Source organism: Leucopleurus acutus (assembly GCF_964270905.1).
Source record: "Leucopleurus acutus genome assembly, chromosome: 4".
NCBI classification, from domain to species: Eukaryota; Metazoa; Chordata; class Mammalia; order Artiodactyla; family Delphinidae; genus Leucopleurus; species Leucopleurus acutus.
Genome location: NC_139146.1, coordinates 63,674,673 through 63,697,615, shown reverse-complemented (window position 1 = coordinate 63,697,615; position 22,943 = coordinate 63,674,673). Strand labels below are relative to the sequence as shown.

The following is a 22,943-nucleotide window of genomic DNA, read 5'->3' as shown; positions in this document are numbered from 1 at the left end:
AAAAAAAAAAAAAAAAAAAAGACACGTGTTGGGTTTGTGGGTAAAAACGTTGATAATACCACACCAGTCGGTGAAATACTGAAATAGTTCATACTTGTTGGCAAAGAGCTGCTGCCTGCACCCTAAGCTGGCCCAGGTCTTAAACAAGACTCTTCCTCCTGATGCCAAAGCTTCATAGACTAAATTGTTTTGGGTATATAACATAATTATGTAGTATTTACTTCTCTTTAAAGGTGATTTTTAAAGATAGCACAGGAATTGTTCAACATGAAACACTATTTTGGCCAACATGATGCACAATATGGATGTGAGGAAATGCTGAACACTTAGAGTAACTTTGTGACTCATATGGAGAAAATACCAAGTATTATCCTGAAAGGCCATGCAACAGAAGTGCTATCTCAGAGACAGTACACAGAATATACCACATGCCCTGGGTCTGTCGACTCCAGAGTAACCACTAACTTCACATTCACTGATGACCTTCTCAGCGTGGCTGAAGGGTCTAAACCCATTCTACTGTTTTTTACCAGAGTGAATAAATAATAAATACTACCGATTGAACTCCTTAGGAGTGGAAACAAACCTGGTGAATAAACTCCATGACAGTGAGATAGAAGTATGAGGTACTACGGGAAAAGTATAATCTTGACTTATGCATTAGGAACAATTCTTAAATCTTTCACTTCTTGTCTTTTTTTTTTTTTTTTTTAAAGTACTCTAGACACTGGGCAATTCATAGCGGAGATAAGTGTGGACAAGGATAGTTTTAAAAGAAGGACTACTTGGAGCCCAGTAAAAATCTATGCATTTGAGCTAACAGAATTAAGACACTAGCATTTGGGAAGGGGTGACTAATATAAAGTACTAAGAAAGTTTGTTTTGTACTTATGTATGTGGGTGTATGTCATAAAGTATTTTTGTCAAATACATGATATCAAAGTGACTTTCTAGTCATTTTGACTCCTCCTCCCCAGACCAATGAGTGGATTTTAAGAATACATCTGACTTCAATTTTAAGAGAATTCTTGGTTGGTCTCCATCTGAATCAGTTGTTTTGATCACTGTTATATCTTTTTGAACAAATAACCTATTTTAAAAGCATATCTACTTACAATATTCTAGAAGTAACCTCTACGTCATTTAAATCAAAACGTCTGTAATCAGCAGCTTTTCTCAAAACACTCAAGACACTAAGTCTCTACATTGTGAATAGCTGATGTTGTCACGACAACCAGCTAGAAAGTTTAGCTTAGAGAATTTATTAAATACAATGCAGTCACCTCCTGCTTTGGGCTGGTAGTGGGGTGGGTGATGGCTTAAGACTTAGTAATCACATTTCATTCCCTGTACAAATAAATGTCCTCTTGTCCATTTGTAGAAACATTGAATGGAAAACATTTATTTTTCAGATACTATGGTTGTAAATTCACATATAAGAGCTTTAAAATCACTTATATGTAGAATCTAAAAAATACAACAAACTAGCAAATATAACAAAAAAGAAACAGACTCACAGATATAGAGAACAAATTATTGGTTACCAGTGGGGGGAGGGAAGGGGGAGGGGCAAAATAGGGCTAGGGGATTAAGAAGTACAAACTATTATGTGTAAAATAAGCTACAAAGATATATTGTACAACACAGGGAATATAGTCAATATTTTATAATATCTATAAATGGAGCATAACCTTTAAAATCGTGAATCACTATATTGTATACCTGTAACTTATAATATTGTACATTGACTGTACTTCAATAAAAAAAATTTAAAGAAAAGTAATGGAGATGGCATGTAAACCAAAGAGCTATGTGGTCACAGATTATTAATTTTGATACAGGGTGATTCAGCATAAGGTATTAATTATCTGTAACAGCAAGTCTGAAATACTGGCTAATAGGTTTCCTTATAACTGGCCTAAGGGCTTAAATAAAATACACCTCAGGAAAAGAGATTCTTCTATCTCTTCTTGGATTCCTTGGTTATCATTCACAATTACTTCTGCCACGGTAGGAGGCTGATGGTAGGTAATCTCATAATTTCTATGAAATCCCGTAGCTCTAACTCAAGCTCTCAAATTATGCCTTCTCGCCTTCACCAAGTGATCTCACTTACTTAAGAAACAAGATCAAGGTCATAACAATCTAAGTCTCTTTTTCTATCCTTCTCTTCACTTGAAAACACTTTGTATCTTTCTACACTGATATTCTCATTTTTCCCTCCAGCTTTGGAGGATAAGATCTTTCCTCCAGTCTAAGGAGGACCTGCCTTTGTTCTCAATTCTGTTCCTGTCCTTCTTTCAGAAAAGTGCCCTTCAATTTTGCTTTCTCCTTCTAGCATCTGGAATCCTGTTCAACTCTCGTCTTCATCTCTATCATGAAAAAGATCCTAGGCTCAAATTCTAACTCCACCATTCATCTGCTGTGTGACGCTGGGTCAGCTATTTAACCTCTCTGTCTCAGACTCCTTCATCCAACATAGTGAGGAAATAATAGTACTTTCCTTATAGTGTTGTTGGGAAGATTCTTTAATGTAAAGTACTTAGACCAGAGTCGGGTACATAAAATGTACTCAGTAAGTAAGTATTAACTTTCTATCATCATCATTATTTTAAAATTGTATGCCCCTCTAGCTCCCACATTTACTTTTACTCTTCTTTTTACTTTCTACACTGTGTGGTGGCTTCTGATTCTATCATATTCTCAAAGGTCCTGACAACTTCATGAACGACAAATCTTCTTCATTCTTCCTTACGCTGTTGAAATTCCCCTCTCCTTTTTTTTTTTTTTTAAACATTTTATTTATTTTTTTTGGCTGCGCTATGCAGCATGTGGGATCTTAGTTCCTCCACCAGGGATTGAACCTGTGCTCCCTGCGTTGGGAGCGCAGAATCTTAACCACTGGACTGCCAGGGAAGCCCCCCTCCGACCTTTCTTTTAATGCTCTATTTCATTATCTACTAAGACACTCTCTAATCATTCTTCTGCTGTTTCCTTCAGAAGCTGCACCTCTCTATACAACCTAGTAAGTGTATAAATTAAAAATAAACAGGACTTGGTAATATCTCTTGGATCCATCTGTATATTTAACACCTCAAGCCTTATAACTGAAGTTTATAACTTTATAAATGTTTTCCTTTCACCCAGGCTTCACTTACCCTGCCCCTAACCCAACTTACCCTGTCCCCACCTGCTGACATGTGGACTTTCTATTACTGCATTGCTCTCTTGGTTAAAAGTCTCCACTGGTTTCTCATTACCAAACTCTTTAGATTGACCATTGCGGACCTCCATCCCGACCCCAACCTTCGTCTCCAATAAGAACTCCTGCTCTTCTCAAGCATGGAGCCTTATAACCCACCACACTTCCTTAATAGAGCCTGCATATTTCTGCTTTAGTGACATTTCTTTCATGTTTTCTCACACAATTTCCTTTTTCCTCCTACCTTTTATTTTTTGGCCACACTGCGCGGCATGTGGGATCTTAGTTCCCTGACTAAGGAGAGAACCCTCGCCCCCAGCAGTGGAAACAAGGAGTCTTAACCACTGGACCACCAGGGAAGCCCCTTCCTTCTATCTTTTTGAATTGGATCAATTCATTAAGGCTTAGAGTAAATCCCACTTCTTCCTTACCGAAGCCCTCTCAACAGCCATTTTCTCTCCTCTTTGATTTCCTAGGCCACTCACTGCCTATACCATGGGACACTTCATACCAACTGCTCCACACTGTGGATCCTCCCTTTACATGAGCAGATCTCACCTACCTAAGTAGTTAAGCTCTGTGACAGCAGGGATTCTCATAGGTATTGTTTTCTTGACAGTACTTACCACTGCTCCTTGTATGTAGGAAAACCTTGGCTCAATTAAACATCTGAGTGCCTTTTATGTACCCTATACTGAATTGGATGCCAGAGGCAGAAAATTCCTGGTTCTGTTCTGGGTGATGATGGAAACAAAGATCTCAAAAGATCATTCTTAGAAGTGCTAGGCCCTCTCAGAAATAGACAAAGAGGGAATTTTTTCTGTTAAGTTTGTCAGGTCAGGTTTCTTACTTGTTAATGTAACTTAGGATTGCCATCTTTACTAGGTTATAACCAGACATTTGATCTGCTCCCAAATATCTGTGGCTTGAGTATTTAAAAATTATTGCTCATGTATGGGTAAGTGGTTCATTTGTTCCTGACTACTATCTTTGTTTTTAATTTTCCACAATCTCCCTCCCTTTATTACAGCCCTCTTGTGGTCCTATCAGCTCTATCTATGCTAGAACATCTCATCAATTCTCAGCAAGTAAATGGTGGCAGCTAATAATAATAATAATAACCAACTAATAAGAATTTCTTTGAGTATTAACTTATATTTTAAAGGTAATTTTGGATTTTAACTATACTATAAAATTAAACATTCCCTCTGTTTTCTTATATTTAGTTAAAAGATGACTTTATCATGTTTATGCCATATATTTTGATATTGGACATAATTGAGAGGATTTGTTTTACCAAAACAATTGTTTGTAACAAAAACAGAGTAAGTGTAATAATGAAAAATGAAATGCCATACCTGGGTCCACTCATTTGTCTGGGGATCATAAGCCTCCACTGTATTAAGGTAAGTCTGTCCATCATACCCTCCGACAGCATATAATTTATCACCAAGTAAACAGACTCCCACGGCATCTCTGCTGATGCTCATAGATGCCACTGCAGTCCACATATCCGTTTTAGGATCATATCTGAAAGAAAATTTTAGAACTGGAGCTGATATTGTTCTCACAATATTTTACATAAAAATAGTTTTGTCCTTTAATCTTATCATCTGCTATATAAAATACATTTGAACATATTTTAGAGAAAAATATCAATATTTTCCTGAAAACTTTTAACTTACAACATAATAGAGCTATTTTGCAGATGCATAACACTTAAACTAGTCAAAAGAGCTAATGTAAATGTTGAAAACTGCTTTAAGGTTTCAGGTTGCCTACTGAAAATTTGAGGAAATCAATTCATGAAGCTCTATGTAAGATGACTTACAGCCTCAATCACTGCTAACTGTCCATTTTTGGAGCTTCTTGTTCCTTTCATGAAGTATGTTAATTAGAACTGCCCCAAATTGTCTATCTGAGAGCAGATACATCATGCTAAGATGACTTATACTGCTTCCAATACTTGTATCAATGAACAATTTTTCACTGGGTGCAGTTCTGTAGTGGGCCTGTAATTTATGGGGCAAAGTATATAAAGACTTCTATATCCCTTTCCTGGATTATAACATGTAACAAGTATAGTCTGAATTATTTTCTCCCCAATACAGGTGAAATGCAGGTGTAACTATCATGCTCTCTCAAAAAACACCAACCAACTCTGCTTATTATTTCATAGAAAGCATTTGTTGTCATCAACAAACCTTCATTTCACTTTTTATTCTTCTTCTAGTCATTTATAATTTATTGAATAATATATACACACACATTCATTAACTTCCCATCGCTCTTTAAAATCCAAAGTTTTTAGTAAGGCATCAAGACTCTGCATGATCTGCCCCAATGTCCCCCCACTCCTTTCCTGCCACTCTCTCCATCATTCTTTGTTCTCCAATGACAGTGGCCGACTTCCAGTTTTCTGAATGAAACATATTCCTTCCTGCTTTGGAGTGTTCATACACACTCCTATTGACTCTACCTCCTAAAGCCCTTCAATTCTCCCCATTCCACTGACCATAGCAGATGGGAGCCTAAGCCACTGTCCAGAGCTTCCACTGACGTCGGGCTCTTTACCTAGGCCCATATTTGAGTTTTGAACAAGGATGACTTGATCAAGATTTCAAGCCTTACTACTCCTTTATTTTCTTTTAGTATTTCATACTACTTCATTTTATATCAAAATATGTCAGGAATGTCCCTCTCCTTTTTGCTTATTTGGCCTCCAGCCCGTAATTAATTCTCTGTGAAATTTGTCAAACCCCTTTTCTTATTAGGTACAATGTCCAGTACAAGATAGGTACACAATAAATGTTTGTCATATGATTCAATTAATAAACTGTATAATCAATTCTAAGGTCAGATTGAGAGAAGACTGAGTAGGCTCTTGGTGACAGACTGAGAGATGGCCTGAGCAGACCACCCAGTGTTTACAGAGCTCCTAAGGAACTGCCTTGCACATGGTGGATGCTCAATAAAGAGTTACCAATTCGTGTGGAAGTGTCAGAGGCTTAGGTTTGATTTTTTATTCCTAGTTTTCCTTCACAGGAAATTACCTCTCCACACAGTCTGAGAGTCTGGAAGTCAAGTTGGATGCAGGTGCGTCATGGCCTCCGATGGCGTACAGCAATCCATTCCAGGTAGTGACTCCTACTCCCCCCCTCCTTTTTGACATTTGTGCACAGAGTGTCCATTTATTAGTATGAGGGTCAAAACATTCTACTGACTTGAGACAAGAACTGCCATCACGACCACCAACTGCATAAAGTCTGTAAAAACAACAAATGGGATGATAAATAAGAGATGGTGCTATTATTATGCATAAGACAGAGGTTATTCTTATGTTATTTCATTGAATTCAAGGTGCCTATCAACGATAAGAAATACTGTCGGGCTTCCCTGGTGGCGCAGTGGTTGAGAGTCCGCCTGCCGATGCAGGGGACACGGGTTCGTGCCCCGGTCTGGGAAGATCCCACATGCCGCGGAGCGGCTGGGCCCGTGAGCCATGGCCGCTGAGCCTGCGCGTCCGGAGCCTGTGCTCCGCAACAGGAGAGGCCACAACAGTGAGAAGCCCGCGTACCGCAAAAAAAAAAAAAAAGAAATACTGTCAATTTATGTGCCATTAAGAAAGAAGATGGGACTTCCCTGGGGTGCAGTGGTTAAGAATCTGCCTGCCAATGCCGGGGATATGGGTTCGATCCCTTCCAGGAAGATCTCACATGCTGCGGAGCAACTAAGCTGGTGTGCCACAACTACTGAGCCTGTGCTCTAGAGCCCGCGAGCCAGAGCTACTGAGCCCGTGTGCCACAACTACTGAAGCCCACGTGCCTAGAGCCCATGCTCTGCAACAAAAGAAGCCACTGCAATGAGAAGTCCGAGCACCGCAACAAAGAGTAGCCCCCAGTAGCCGCAACTAGAGAAAGCCCGCGTGCAGCAACAAAGACCCAATTCAGCCAAAGATAAATAAATACATTTATAAAAAAGAGAAAGATGTGCTACCAATTAAATGGCACATATATATATCATATATTATTCTGTACATATATAAAAAAGAAAACAAACTCACATGAAAACAATGACAACATTTTCACAGCTGCCATCTGTTTGACAAGTTATCACCGAGTGTAAAATGCGTCACAATTTTAGAGATGTTAAAGTATGTCTTAAAATAGATAAAATATTGTGTATAAATATACCATGACATTTCTTAAATAGCTAAGATAGGACTTGGTGATAAAGGAAAGAAACTAACCTTCTCTGAGCACCTACCACAGGCGAGGCACTTTACATGTATTCATTTAATCATTATAATGATGCTATGACAAACCATTTGTATCCCTGTTGCACAGGTGAAGAAACTGGGGTTCATGGAGATTAAGAGACTTATACAGAGTCACCCAGGAAGAAGCAGAACCAGGACAATAGTTATATTAATGAGCAGTTGGACAGTCAAGAGTCATCTGGTATGTACTTGTAATAGTGAAATATGAGAATAAAACTACAGATTCAAATATATTGATTTACTAGGCAACGTTTAGGACGTTAACACACCATATTTATAAACCAATTTATATAAATAAACCAATTTATTATCAATCAATATACTGCATTAATTTAAAAGTCTTTTTACTCTGAACTTAAAATATATATAAAATATTTTAAATATTTAAACATTTGAATATTCTTTATTAAGCACAAAATCTTCTTACACTTACTATTCACATAGGAAGCTCTTTGTAGATATTTTTTCTATCATTTAAAAAAAATAATAAATTCAGTTCACTGCTTGTTCAAAAGCCCACACATTTTGAATTTATGGATGCCTTAGTTAATATTTAGCTATTTTTAATTCTTGAGAAATAATATTTGAACTATATCAAATTTCTGCCCATTAAAACTCTAAGTATTTGGATAAATATACATATTTTAAAGACAGATTTCATAATTTTAATTCATAATTTAAAGTACCTATGCCACTCAAACTGGTTCTTAAATAATAAGACAACCATATTTTAAACAGCAAAGCATGTTTGTAGCAGTGTCTTGTTCTAAACTTAAAATATATTAATAGTATGGAATTTGAAATTTATTTGAAACTTTAATCTGTTAAAAATTTTATCTGTTAAAAACTATTTTTTGTGCTACTGTTCTTAATATTAAGCTGTCCTCATCTTTAATACTTGGAAGAATAATTACCTAAATATGGATCATAGAATATTAGAAGGAATCAACTAGAAAATGTCAATAACTAAAAATATATGTACACACACACATATAGTATCATAGGCTTCCAGCACCCTACCCTCTTCACAGTGAACTCATGGGTCTTCTTGTGAAAAGTGGTGTAGTACAGTGATTTAGAGCATGAACTCTGGAGCCAGACTCTCTGGGTTTGAATCCTGGTTCTTCCACTTATCACTTACTAGCTGTGACTGTGGACAAGTTATTTAATCTCCATCTGCCTGAACTTCATCATCCATAAAATCTAGAAGCCCTGCCTCACAGGATTATTGGTGATCAAATTTAAAGTACTTTGAATATTGCCTGGCACATGGTAAACATGGTATGTGTTAAAGGGGAAAAATAAATTCTGTCTCTATTTGCATTCTTTTAGAAAACGGTATTTTAGGAGATGTTAAATGTACAAACAACATTCATACTGAGATAATATTAAGGGCTAAAATGTATTGTAACACTTTCTGAAGAATCATATCTCACGCAATGGTTTTCAAACTGTATTCTAAGACCAGGACTCTGTGGAGGATGTTAGGGGACCCCCAAAATGGTTCATTTAAAATTAAAGTTTAAAAAGTAGTTTTAATTTTCAAAAATATCACCTGGCTCAATTAAACGTCATGCAAAATTCAGAACTCATCTTTCTTCCCCATGACAATATCTATTACAATAAAAAGAGAAATATTATGTCAAATTGCAATAGTATTGTACTACATATTTAAAAATAAGATTTAGGTCTCACCTGACTTCTAAAATTATGATCAAGAATACAAGTGGTTGGTAGACATTGCTTGAGATTCAGCTGAGAAAAAAGTGTCTACTACTTTCAAACTACTTGAGCAATTTAACTGAAGAATTTCCTGTGATTCCAATTAAATTGCTCTAGTAGTTAAAATAACTATTACCAATTTCAGCTTCTTATCTGCGAATCAGGATTTTCTTCATACTGGACAACCAAAACAAAACAGAAATAATCTGTGTTCTTTAAAACAGACTTATGCTTCTACATTGATTTTTACAGTAAGTATTATAAACTCAAACTTATAATAAATTTAAAATAAGCTTATTATAAACTTGAACCTCCATTTGCCTTAAGTATCGAGGTTTTTGTAAGATTTCACTTGAAAGAAAGATTCTATTGCCAAAAGTATTTGCCAGCCAATGGCTTAAAAGTAGCCTGAGCAACTGGAAGTTTAGACAAAGTTTCTTTCTGTCAAACATGGCAGAAATAAAAATTTTAACACTTTCAAAATTTTAAGATACAGAGGGTAACTCATAAAACATTAAAACAGTTCTTCCCTAAAGAAACGAACTATATTTTGCATCAGGAAGCATTGTAAAATAATTTAAAACAACAAAAACAGTATTTAATTGGGCTTTTCATTTTATAAATTAAAAAAATTGAGGCACAGAGAAATGATTTGTTTTAAATCACAAAGGACTGGTAGAGAGAAGATACATAATTAATTTTTTCAATCAACTGCATATTTAAAATATTAACAACATAATTTCTATTTTTTCCAGGTTCTGGATTTGTACCCCAAAATGGAAACTAACAAAATATTTTAAAACATTGCTACTTTATTTTAGTGCAAGCTTAGAAAAATGGTGGTTGATGGATTAACACATCCTCTTCTTGGGGTGATTAAAGCACTACTGCATATAAATGGTACCAGGATATTCTTCACTAAGGTTGCACACTTCAGGTTTATGTGCTGGATACTGTGCTAGGTGTAAGAAACAAGAAGTCAGATCAGGTCATTCAAGACCATGATCTGCTATAGGAGATGGACCAGTCAATAACTACAATAATAGAGTGGTACATGCTGCAATACAATTATATACAAATTATATACAGTAAAATTGATGAGGATGGAATGGACAATCAGTGCAGGGGGAATGAAGAGATGAGAGTGGGGATTGGAGGTTTCCTGGAGGTGATTTTTAAGCAAGTTTCAAGGATGCTGAGTTTGCCAGGAAGGAAAGTGGGGGAAACAATATTCTAAGAAAGATGGTGTCGGTTAACAGACAATAGGAATGTGAAACAAAATGTATTTTTCACAAATGGATTAGTTTTGCTGGAGTGTATTATGCATGGGTAGAGGAGAGAAGAGGCTAGAGAGGTGGACAGAGGCAAGATCAAAAAGGAGCCTTGGTCAGATAAGCTACTGAAAGGTTTTAAGTAGGAAAGTGACATGGTCCTATTTGTGTTTTAGGCAGAACGTTAGGTGAGTCTCTAAAATGAAGAATGAAAGGAAGAGAGTTAAGGTTAGGGACAAAGTGACCGGTCTACCCCAATAGACCAGTTAAAATCACAACGTAGATATACGATACTTTCAAAATCAACTGTCTTACTACTTAGTAGATAAGAAGTCCTTAGCTTCTGATATTATTAGGTACTCTCAGAATTATACTCAATAAATTGTGCTTCAGGTAGGTTAAATACAGAAATATTTATTTCTCATTAGAGAGCAAGAAAAGGTAAGAAAGTAAGATACCTCTATGCCTAGAAGTCCAGGATACTGTAGGTTTGGAAATCAGGTTTTAGAGAAGGCAGTTATTCTTATGTCTTCTATTAGAAATAAATATTTCTAGCCAGAAATAGTAATTTCTTTTTTTTCACTTTCTATACTCTTTGGTGGCTGACTCTTCTACCAAAGAACTAGGAGAGAAATGTAGTGATAAAATTTGAAGCCATTTCTTTAGCTAAAACAAATGAGGGGAGGTGTATTGAGATCAGATATATTTAAAAAATGGGTTTCTATTTCTATATCTTATTACTTGTAATCGTGCTAAAAATTAACAAAAAAAAGGATGCAACTAACAGGTCCTGAGGAAACAAGACCTTAGGTCATAAAATATAAAAATATTACTAACATTTTCTCATTTTTTTGATAATCAGTAACAATCCAACAAATAATTTTAAGTCTCTATGTTTTAACCTTGGTTCTTTCCTCTTCCTGGAAATGATGATAAAACATTTTAAGTGAGTAAAGGTATGCAACAAACAACTTTTATTTAATAACCATAAGGGCTTCATTTTATGGAAGAAAGGCCTGAAAAAGATACTATGTATTTAGTATTTGAGTGGTGGCTCTATCCAAATTTGTTTACTCTACTTAGAGCAGATAAGAAGCAAGAAAGCACCTCTTTCTAAATGCATTCTGGTTTTCAGCAGTTTACCAAGATAAGAAGTAAGTAAAAGTAAGGAAAAATCAGTAGAAGAAATGGAAAGAATTATTTAGGGAAACATGAGAGAGACCATACAACTTTTAAAAGACCATATACTTTTAAAGCTATATGAACCACCAGATTTTGACGACATTGAATATTCATATAAAATTTATTCACTCAAAATGATAACTAGAAATTTATAGTATCTGCACATTAGAATAAAAGACTAACAATGTTGAGCTATTTATATTTAGAGCTATTATAAAAAGAGACTATTTAAAAAGGTTGTTTACATCACTCAGAGTTATTTCTCTCATGATTTCTATATATCTTTAAGTTGGACAAGATATAGCTTAATACGTTTAATTTATTGTGTTTTAAGTGGAACCTTAAATATTTCCTTACTTTCCGCTTAGTACTGCCACACCTACTGTGCTTCTGGGAGTGGACATAGTGGCAACAAAATTCCACTGGCGAGCCTGAGGGTCCCATCTTTCCACTGTATTCAGATAGCTCCAACCATCATGCCCTCCTACTGCATACATAGGACCTTCCAATACAGCCACACCTACAAGGAGACAGGAAAGAAGCAATGACTTAAAAATCTTTTAACTGAAATGTAAGTACAATGAACCTTTAACATGCAAATTTAACTAGGCAAAAATTTATGATAAAGATATCTGGCTTCCTCATAGCTCTTCTTAGTAGATAGGTGGGTGGGTGAGGGGGAGCAATAGCACTGTAGCTCTTAAAAGTCTTAGAGGCAGGCCTTCCCTGGTGGCGCAGTGGTTGAGAGTCCGCCTGCCGATGCAGGGGACACGGGTTTGTGCCCTGGTCCGGGAAGATCCCACATGCCGCGGAGCGGCTGGGTCCATGAGCCATGCCGCTGAGCCTGCGCGTCCGGAGCCTGTGCTCCGCAACGGGAGAGGCCACGGCAGCGAGAGGCCTGCGTACCGCGAAAAAAAAAAAAAAAGTTTTAGAGGCAGTATTTTGAGGTCCAACAGGGGAAAGGTATTTAAAAAAAATACAAGATGCACATATTGCCATACTTAAAATATTTTTCAATAATTTGGATTTATAATATATTAGAAAACAGCAATTTTATTCTTTTCTCCCTTTAATTCAAATTCATAAGATTTTGCTGTAGATTAGATACCACAATCTATTGGCGTGTTTCATCGCGAGGGAACCAAGCCAAATTTCATTTATTCAACAAATAGCTATTGAGTTTCTACTAAGTGTCAGGCACTTAGTAGAACGTAATAGATAAGGCCTCTGCCCTGATGGACCTAATATTTTATTTTATTTTAATCATTTATTTATTTTTGGCTGCTTTGGGTCTTCGTTGCTGCACGCAGGCTTTCTCTAGTTGCGGAGAGCGGGGGCCACTCCTCATTGCAGTGTGCGGGCCTCTCACTGTGGTGGCCTCTCTTGCTGCAGAGCACAGGCTCAGCAGTTGTGGCACACAGGCCTAGTTGTTCCGTGGCATGTGGGTTCTTCCTGGGCCAGGGCTCGAACCCGTATCCCCTACATTGGCAGGCAGATTCTTAACCACTGCGCCACCAGGGAAGCCTCGACCTAACATTTTAGATAGGAAACAGATACAAAGTATATTTCAGGCATTGATAAGTGCTAACAAGAAAAAAAACTAGTGGGACTTACCTGGTGGCACAGTGGATAAGAATCCGCCTGCGAATGCAGGGGTCACGGGTTCGATCCCTGGTTTGGGAAGATCCCACATGCCAAGGAGCAATTAAGCCCGTGAGCCACAACTACTGAGCCTGCGCTCTAGAGCCCGCGTGCCACAACTACTGAGCCTGTGTGCGGCAACAACCGAAGTCCGAGCGCCTAGAGCCCATGCTCCGCAACAGGAGAAGCCACCGTAATGGGAAGCCCGCTTACCGCAACGAAGAGTAGCCTCCGCTTGCCACGACTAGAGAAAGCCCTCGTGCAGCAACAAAGACCCAACAGACAATAATAAATAAATAAATATATCTTAAAAAAAAATTTAGGGCTTCCCTGGTGGTGCAGTGTTTGAGAGTCCGCCTGCCGATGCAGGGGATGCGGGTTCGTGCCCCAGTCCGGGAGGATCCCACATGTCGCGGTGCGGCTGGGCCCGTGAGCCATGGCCGCTGAGCCTGCGCGTCCGGAGCCTGTGCTCCGCAGTGGGAGAGGCCACAGCAGTGAGAGGCCTGCGTATCGCAAAAAAAAAAAAAAAAAAAAAAGGAGCAAAGTAAAAGAGTAGAGAGGATCAAGGGAGACCTCTCAGATAAAGTGACATTTGAACAAAAATGTGAATGAAGTTAGGAAACCAGACATGAATGTATCTGGGGGAGAAGAAGCTGAGATAAAGAGAACAGTATGTACAAAGGTCCTGAGGCATGCTTAGTGCGTCTGTGGTACATACAGCAAGGAGCCCAGTTGGCTGTGGAGGGTGAGTAAGGGGGACAGCGTAGGAGATGAGAGGAAGGGTGGAGTCAAATCACATGGTGGTCGGGACTATTGTAAGGATTTTGGATTTTATTCTAAATGAGATGGAAAGCCAGTAGAGGGTTTTGAGAAGAGGTATGATATGACCATAGTCAGGTGAGATATAAATATGTATCACCTGAAGGCCAAAACACAAATATTGTGATACGAAGACATTTACTTTTGTGAAATCATGGCCAGATGACATAGTCACCATTCATGTATGACCAAAACCAACGTATCATTCCACTCATTTGTGTTCTGCCAGTACTGGCTATAGGAGATCTATCTATCTATCTATCTAATCTATCTCCAATTATATGTAATACATATTCAATTATATATATGTGTGTGAGTATAATTAATTTAAAATTTACTTAAAGATTTCTTTTATAAGTTCAAATTTAAAACATTATTTATTATAAGGTAAATAATATTACAAGGTAAATAGTTACAACAAAGCTGTTTTGAATGACACAAAAATGGAAATAAAGGTTTAAAGAAGACACTTTGAGTGATATGATCATTCTCCTCTGAACTTGCTGCAGTTCAATAAAGTCTTTTTGTATGGTACCTAGAACTAATGATAGTATTCCATGCACAATCACATCTGCACAAGACATAGCTGGAACATGGGCATTCTCATTCTATGTAATACTATATCTATAAGATTTATCTTAAGTTAGAATTGATTTTCTTTTCTCCTTAGTAGGGGAAAGTTTGCAATTGAATCACACTTTTGACCCTGGATTTTATGGTCAACACAAATTTGTAAGTCCTGTTCATGTTGCTTTTAAGATATATCTTCCCATTCTGTGCCTACGTAATAGTTGATTTTATGGACTCAAGAGTAATGTGTTATGGTTTTCTTTGTTAAATTTCATATAGTTAATTTTAAGCTCTTCTCTCAGTACCTTAGCCCCAACTGTCTGGTTTTACTCACTTACCTAACTTGGAATTTAAGATCATCTTTCATTGAAACCTAAATGCAACTAGTAGAAACCCTTGTCTCTTTGATTTTTTGCTGTATCCACTACCATACCAATCTTCATGCCTAGATATTTTTCATTGGCCTTTTGGGCAACCTCTACTGTGGTGCTCAGTATTAATAAATTGAGTATAGTAGAAACCTATGCTATCCAAACTCAACTATCCTTTCACTGCTACTCATTCATCTTTTAACTCATCTTTTATGATAACCTATCAAATTCTTTATTGCAACTATTTTAAACATTTTCCAAATTGTGATAAATTGACGATAAGGTCACATATTCTTCCTTTCCCAGAATACATGCTTATTTTCAATGTGATTCTTGTAGGTCCTCCCATCAAGAGGAGGAGTCTATTTCTCTATCCTTTGAATCTGGGCTTGGCCATGTGACTTGTGTTGGCCAATGGGATGTTAGCAAACATGAGGCAAGCAGAAGCTTGAAAAGTGTTTGTGCATTGGAGCATGCCTTCTCTTCCTGCTTTTGAAACCCTGTGACTGCCACCATTTGCAGAAGCCTGGTCTAGCCTGAATGATTAGCATCATATGGCCCAGTTGCCTCTGCTGCCAAGGCTGACAGCCTGTCTACCAGTACCCACGTGAGTGAGGCCATTCTAGATCAACCAGCCAACCAGCCTGCCTGCCCAACCTAGATTCATGAGAAAACCCAGCAGAAATCTTCTAAGACAGTCCAGACCAGAAGAACTGCCCAGCTGATACACAGGTCCATGAGCTAAATAAATGGCTCTTGGTTTAAGCCTCCAAGTTTTGAAGTGGCTTGTTATGCAGCAAAATCTGGACAATACACATACATTGCAAGCCTCATCTTTCTCATCTTTGTATACCTACAGAACACAGAGCATGGCATATAGCACACACTAATCAATATCTGCTCAGTGAATTACTGAATTAAAGAAAAAAAGCCTCTATCATTACATTCTCTGTGCCACCTCAAAATTTTTCTGCGTCGTACTCATTTCTGCTTAAAAACTAAGGGATATAGATGAAAACCAATAATGCTAAAGGTTTTTAAATAAGTATGCATTTCAATTAGGTTAGATAACACTAATTGTCAACATAGAACCCACATGTCAAAAGGTGGCTTGTCAGTCCATCGTGGTACACCACAATTCTTAAATATTCATGTTTTCACTTGTGCTGGTTGCACAATATACATTTATGTACAGGCTTGTTTTCTCTGCTTCTGCTTCTCAGATGACAGGGAGCATGCGCAGGAACGCCTGGTGACTGCTGTTGGCCCAGCAGCTGCCACACTGCTCTTCTGCCTAGTAAAGAATGTGAAAATGCCATGCAAGCCTAGGGTATGACCTTATGAATGAATCTGCAGTTATGCTTACCAAGGCCATGCCTATGTGTAGACATAGGAGGCATCACACTCCAAGTTTTTGTTTTGGGGTTGTAGCATTCTACAGTATTCAAAGTCTTCAGTCCATCTCTTCCTCCAACCACATACAGTTTGTCATCTAACACCGCAACGCCGAACTGCAGCCTCCTCCCATTCATATTGGCTACAGGAGTCCACATATTTGTACGGAGATCATATTTTTCAATGCTTGTTGCTCCTTAATAGTGATAGATAGAAGTTAGGCAAATAAAAAGCTCACTGTGCTTGAGTGTTTTATGAAATTAGACATACAAAAGTATATTATTAGCAGTGACAGTAATACATTTAATAAATTACAATAAGCCCCTGCATGAGCTCATCCTTGCTTGTATCTCTGTCCTCATCTCCTACTATTCTCTAGTACCAGAGTACACCTGGCTCTGGTACTAAGAGGTCAAATGAGAAAGGATTATCTGTAAAAGGGGGCTGAGTAGCAACAGCCAGAAGTGGGAGGAAAGCAGGGTAGTTTAGCACCGTGGGAGCCAAAGTAAATAAGTGTATAGCTGCTGAGAGTATCAAGTAAGATGAAGACTAAAAAGTATGACTGGATTTAGCTGCATGGAGGTCACTGATGACTTTAGGCAGGGTCCCTTGTTTGAGCAGTTGAGACATGATTGAGAGGTGAGGAAATGGAGACAGTGAGCATAGACGATTCCTCTAAGAAGTCTGGCTACAAAAAGGAAGAGAGAGAGAAGAATTACTCAGTGGAGGGAGGTTTCGTTTTGTTTTGCTTTTAAAAGTAGAAAAACTTGAGTCAATGGGAAGGATCGAGTTGTGGGGAAGGAAGCTGAAAATACAGGAGATGAAGGGATCCTCATTAATGGTGGGAGGTTCCTGAAGAGGCAGGAAAGGGCAGTATCAGGGCACAGGGGAGGGGCTTTGATAGGAGGAGGGAGAGGATACACACTCCACTGCAACCAGGAAAGACAAGAGCATAAATGTACATCAAGTGCTTTGGGAGCTGTGAGAGTGGAAAGTTTAGGGAATAACTGCTGGACAGTGTCTACATTTTTTTCAAGAACTAGAAGAGCCGAGGAACTCTTCTGTTCTCTTTATGAGGTAAGAATAGTGGAATTAAGAAAAAAAAAAGACCCACTCCTCTAAAACAAACAAACACCCAACCCCCAGGTATGAAGAGTTCAATTAGTATCTACTTTACTTCTGTCTTCTAAGCTTCTAATACAACATGCTATCAGTGCTATTCTTACAAAATTACAATCAAGACAAACATTCATTCTAAAGAATTTGCTACAATTAGGTCACCAGAGCACAGACGCTATTGATATCTCCTAAAATTTATAGTTTTGCCATATACATATATGGCAAGAAACCTTTGAAGGTTTATATATATGTGTGTGTGTAAATATATGCATATATATAAAATATATTTTTCTTATATATTTGAGTTTTATTATTTTTTATTTACTTTACAAAAATTTTAAGTTATTTGCAATAAATACCAAGTCTCTTTCCATCTTTGCATTCTCAGTGGCATATAATAGACTCCACTGTATACAGTAGCTGTTCAAAAACATTTTTGAGGACTTCCATGGTGGCGCAGTCGTTAAGAATCCACCTGCCAATGCAGGGGACATGGGTTCGAGCCCTGGTCTGGGAAGATCCCACATGCCGTGGAGCAACTAAGCCCGTGTGCCACAACTACAGAGCCTGCACTCTAGAGCCCATGAGACACAACTACTGAGCCTGCGTGCTGCAACTACTGAAGCCTGTGTGCCTAGAGCCCGTGCTCCGCAACAAGAGAAGCCACCGCAGGCTTCCCTGGTGGCACAGTGGTTGAGAGTCCACCTGCTGATGCAGGGGACATGGGTTCGTGCCCTGGTCTGGGAAGATCCCACATGCTGCGGAGCGGCTGGGCCCGTGAGCCGTGGCCGCTGAGCCTATGCTTCCAGAGCCTGTGCTCTGCAACGGGATAGGCCACAACAGTGAGAGGCCCATGTACTGCAAAAAAAAAAAAAAAAGATGATGTGGTACATATATACAATGGAATACTACTCAGCCATAAAAAAGAACGAAATAATGCCATCTGCAGCAACATGGATGGACCTAGAGATTGTCATACTGAGTAAAGTAAGTCAGACAGAGAAAGACAAATATTGTATGACATCACTTATATGTGGATTCTTCAAAAATGGTACAAATGAACTTACTTACAAAACAGAAATAGAGTTACAGATGTAGAAAACAATCTTATGGTTAACAGGGTGAAAAGGGGAGAGGGATAAATTGGGAGATTGGGATTGATATATACATACTATTATATATAAAATAGATAACTAGTAAGGACCTACTGTATAGCACAGGGAACTCTACTCAATACTCTGTAATGAGTAATACTCTTTTCTCTATATGGGAAAAGAATCTATAAAAAGAGTGGATATATGTATATGTATAGATGAATCACTCTGCTGTATACCTGAAACTAACATAACATTGTAAATCAACTATACTTCAATAAAAATTTTTAAAATATTCATTTTTCCATTCCTTCCAATAAAAGATTATTTAATACCTTTTGTTGAATCCATTCCTCCAACTGCAAATAATGTACCAACAGTTGACTTCCTAGGTTTTGTCCGAGGACTCTGTAACATGGGCCGTCTCTCTGGTAGTAGGTGATACTTCATTGCTTCCATAATTAGTTTCTGACATTGTATATCATCTCGAAAAAGTGCATTATTTTCCATGTCTGCTAGGAACTAGAAGAAATAGTATGTGTATTGAATGACCAAGAAAATAGTAGGGTTGAAAGAATAAACTAGTTCACAAATGGAAATGATCTCATTAAAAAAAAAATCCAAGGGACTTTCCTGGTGGTCCAGTGGTAAAGAATCTGCATTCCAATGTAGGGAACGTGGGTTCAATTCCTGGTCAGGGAACTAAGATCCCATATGCCGTGGGGCAACTAAGCCCACGTGCCACAACTACTGAGCTTGCGTGAGCCTCAACTAGACAGCCTGCATGCCGCAAACTACAGAGCCCACGTACCCTGGAGCCCACGCGACACAACTAGAGAGAAGCCTGCGCACCACAAGGAAAGATCCTGCATGCCTCAATGAAGATCCTGTGTGCCGCAACTAAGACCCAATACAGCCAAAAAAATTAAAATAAATAAATTTAAAAAATTAAAAAATAAGATAAAGTGAAAAGTTAAAAAAAATCCAAGTCTGGACATCTATTTTTAACTAAAATATTCAACATTTACAAAATTTACATTTCATTGAAAAACAGAAACTGAGGAGAAGTGGTATGCTTTAAAATCTTAATAGTGCTTATCTCTGGGTAGTGGGGAAACTGGTGTTTTAAATAATCTTTCTTTGTATGTTTCTATATTTTCCAGATTGTCTAAAATAAATCATTTTACTCTTTAAGTTAGAAATAGTTTTAACTGAAGAATAATAAGTAGGAGTTGACTAATTAGACTGCATTTATCTGACCTCTCTAAAGAATGTTCAACCAGCAACCAACAAAAACAAAACTTGCCAATTTTTTTAAGCGGCAAAGAACTCCAAATGGTGATTTATTCTAAATGAATTAAAATTCCTTGTACTTCACTGAATCCTATTTTTTTACCTATGTAATTTTATGTAAATGCATAAATATGGTCATACCCTGCCTTTTAAAAAATTATTTTTTTCTTTTTGTACTTGGTTCTCCATCCCCCTCCCTGTCCCTTTATTGCCTTATTTCTTTCATTTAGGATATTGAGCCATACGAAATTAATTTTTAAACAGAAGATGAGTTGAGAAATATTTTTTCTTCCAAATGAATAGCTAGTTCTGTATTGGCACCACTTACTAAATAATTCCCTCCATTTCCAACTGAATTGAACTTTGGTCATAAATAGTCTCAGGATATATGAGATCTGCTCTTTAATCCTCTAATCTATTTGTCTACTCCTTTTCTAATACTATATTTTATTACAGCATCTTTATGGCATTTCCTGCTTATATGATATAAATCTACCCTCACTATTCATTTTCACAGTTTTCTTGGCTTTTTTTTTTTTTTTTTTTTTTTTTTTGCGGTACGCAGGACTCTCACTGTTGTGGCCTCTCCCGTTGCAGAGCACAGGTTCCAGACGCGCAGGTTCAGCGGCCATGGCTCACGGGCTCAGCCGCTCCGCGGCATGTGGGATCTTCCTGGACCAGGGCATGAACCCGTGTCCCCTGCATCGGCAGGCAGACTCTCAACCACTGCGCCACCAGGGAAGCCCTTGACTATTTTTGAGTCTTTACTTTCCATATAAACTTAAGACAGATTTATCTAATTCCCCTTTGCCATCTTGATCCTGTTGGCATTCTAATATGAACTGCATTCAATTTATTAATTTTGGGAGAATTTACATTTTTATGATGCTAAGTCTTTTTGTTCAAGATGCCTTTCCACTGTTTATAGCTTTCTTTATATAGGTACTATTATGCCTTTTTAAATTAAATATGTTCATTTTATATTAAATGTATTAAATAATATATTAAATATATTTTTAAAATTATTTTTATTGCTATTGGAAATAGATTTTTGAATTTCCACTTTACAAATCTTTTGTCATTGTATACTTGTATCATAACCTACAACTTCACCACATTCCCTTATCAAACTCTAGCTATTAGGCATATAATCATAATAATCACCAAACTGGGATAGTTACATCTTTTTCTAATATGTATGCCAATTATTTCATTTTTATTTTATTATTGTAGTTGCTAAAACCTTCAAAGCAATGTTAAATAATTACGGTGATATAGAGTATCCATTTTTCTGGTTTAAATTGATATGTTTTAGTGTTTCACTATTTAAGATAATAGTTACTATAGCATTTAGTAATCCATCTTTATTATAGATAGGTTGTTTTCTTCTCTCCCTATTTTACGTTAGAGTTTTAAAATTAAGAATGGTTGCTAATTTTTTCCAGTATCTTTTATACATCTATTAATATGATTATTAGGCTTTTTCTCCTTGAAGTTACTGATATAATTACCTTGACAGATTTCCTAATACTCAACCATTCTTGTATTCCTAGAAAAAGACCTTCCTGGTCATAGTGTATTATCCTTTTGATACACTGTAGGATTGTATTTGATAATATAAGGTATACTTTATATATTTTATAATTCACCATTTCAAGTATACAATTCAATGATTTTCAGTAAATTTACCAAGTTGCGCAACCATTATCATAAAACAGTTTTGGAACATTTTCATTACCCTGATTAGATCCCGCATGTCTGTTTACTGTTAATCTCTGTTCCTATCTCCTCTTCCAAGCACTAATCTGTCTCTGTAGATTTGCCCTTAGATGTTTCGTATAAAGAGAATCATACAATATGCGGTCTCTTGTACCTTGCTTTTTTCATTTAGCATGTTTTTGAGGTTAATCAATGTGTAGCATGTATCACTACTTCATTTCTTTTTACTGTTGAATAATAATTCATTGTATGGATACATCACATTTTGTCTATCCATTCACCAGTTGATGGACACTTATATTGTTTCCAGTTTTGGGCTATTAGGAATAAAGCTGCTAAGAACATTTGTGTGCAAGTCTTTATGTGGATATATGTTTTCATTTCTCTTGGGTATATACCTAGGAGTAGAATTGCTGGGTCATGTCATAAACTTATGCTAACTTTTTAAGAAAGTGTCAAACTGTTTTCTAAGGTGGCTGCACTATTTATATTCACACCAGCAATCTATGAGGGTTCCTGTTTCTCCACATTCTCACCAACAATTATTACTATCTTCTCTTTTTAGCCACTTGAGTGGGTGGGAAATGCAGTTTTACTTTGCATTGCCTTAATGGCTAATAATGTTGAGAGTATGTTCATATTTTGATAATGGAAGAGAAGGAAGTCTCTAACAAAAGTCACTGTAAAATAGTTTGTGGCATTTGGAAACTGAGAACAGCATGCTAAAGGCAAAAAAGCCAAATTAAGACCTAAGTCTCAGGACCTAAGCCAGAGTATAAATTCTGGTATTAATTATTCTATATTATTCTGTGCACACAAAATATAGTTATACTTGCTAGAGAAGCCATTAATGAATATGCATTGAGTTGGTTCATTTAGATTAATCTTAGTGTTTATATTACTTCGGTTATATATAATTGCTTTAGTCCTTTGAAAAAAAAAAGTGAAAAAATGATAGAAAGTAAAGTCTTGTAAGACTCAATAGTTACTGCAATATGAAGCAAAATATATTTCTTAGCATGCTGACATTATCTATAATTTTTGAACAAATGGAATTAATTATATTTAAGCAGAGAGATGAAATAATGGAAGGAAATATGCATCCATTAATCTAAGTATCAGATTAATCAAATAGAAGGTACCAGATATCATTTGGAAAATCATTCAGAAGGTACTGATAAAGCACTACAAAATACAGACTCTCATATACTCTTCATTTTAGGTGAATACTATGTACCTTCTCTGCCATAAAAGAATGGCAAATTA

The 22,943-nt window shown here is 37.1% G+C and overlaps 1 protein-coding gene across 1 annotated transcript in view; it reads right to left on the bottom strand.

Annotated features, from left to right (window-relative positions):
• KLHL5 (kelch like family member 5) overlaps nt 1-22,943 on the bottom strand; it is a 75,280-nt gene that overhangs the window by 1,258 nt on the left and 51,079 nt on the right. The window contains exons 7-11 of the mRNA XM_082838067.1: nt 19,001-19,187; nt 16,424-16,648; nt 12,014-12,176; nt 6,256-6,468; nt 4,561-4,732 (exon numbers count right to left, since the gene is read on the bottom strand). Of these exons, the coding sequence (XP_082694193.1) occupies nt 4,561-4,732; nt 6,256-6,468; nt 12,014-12,176; nt 16,424-16,648; nt 19,001-19,187 (960 nt within the window). The remainder of the gene's footprint in view (nt 1-4,560; nt 4,733-6,255; nt 6,469-12,013; nt 12,177-16,423; nt 16,649-19,000; nt 19,188-22,943) is intronic.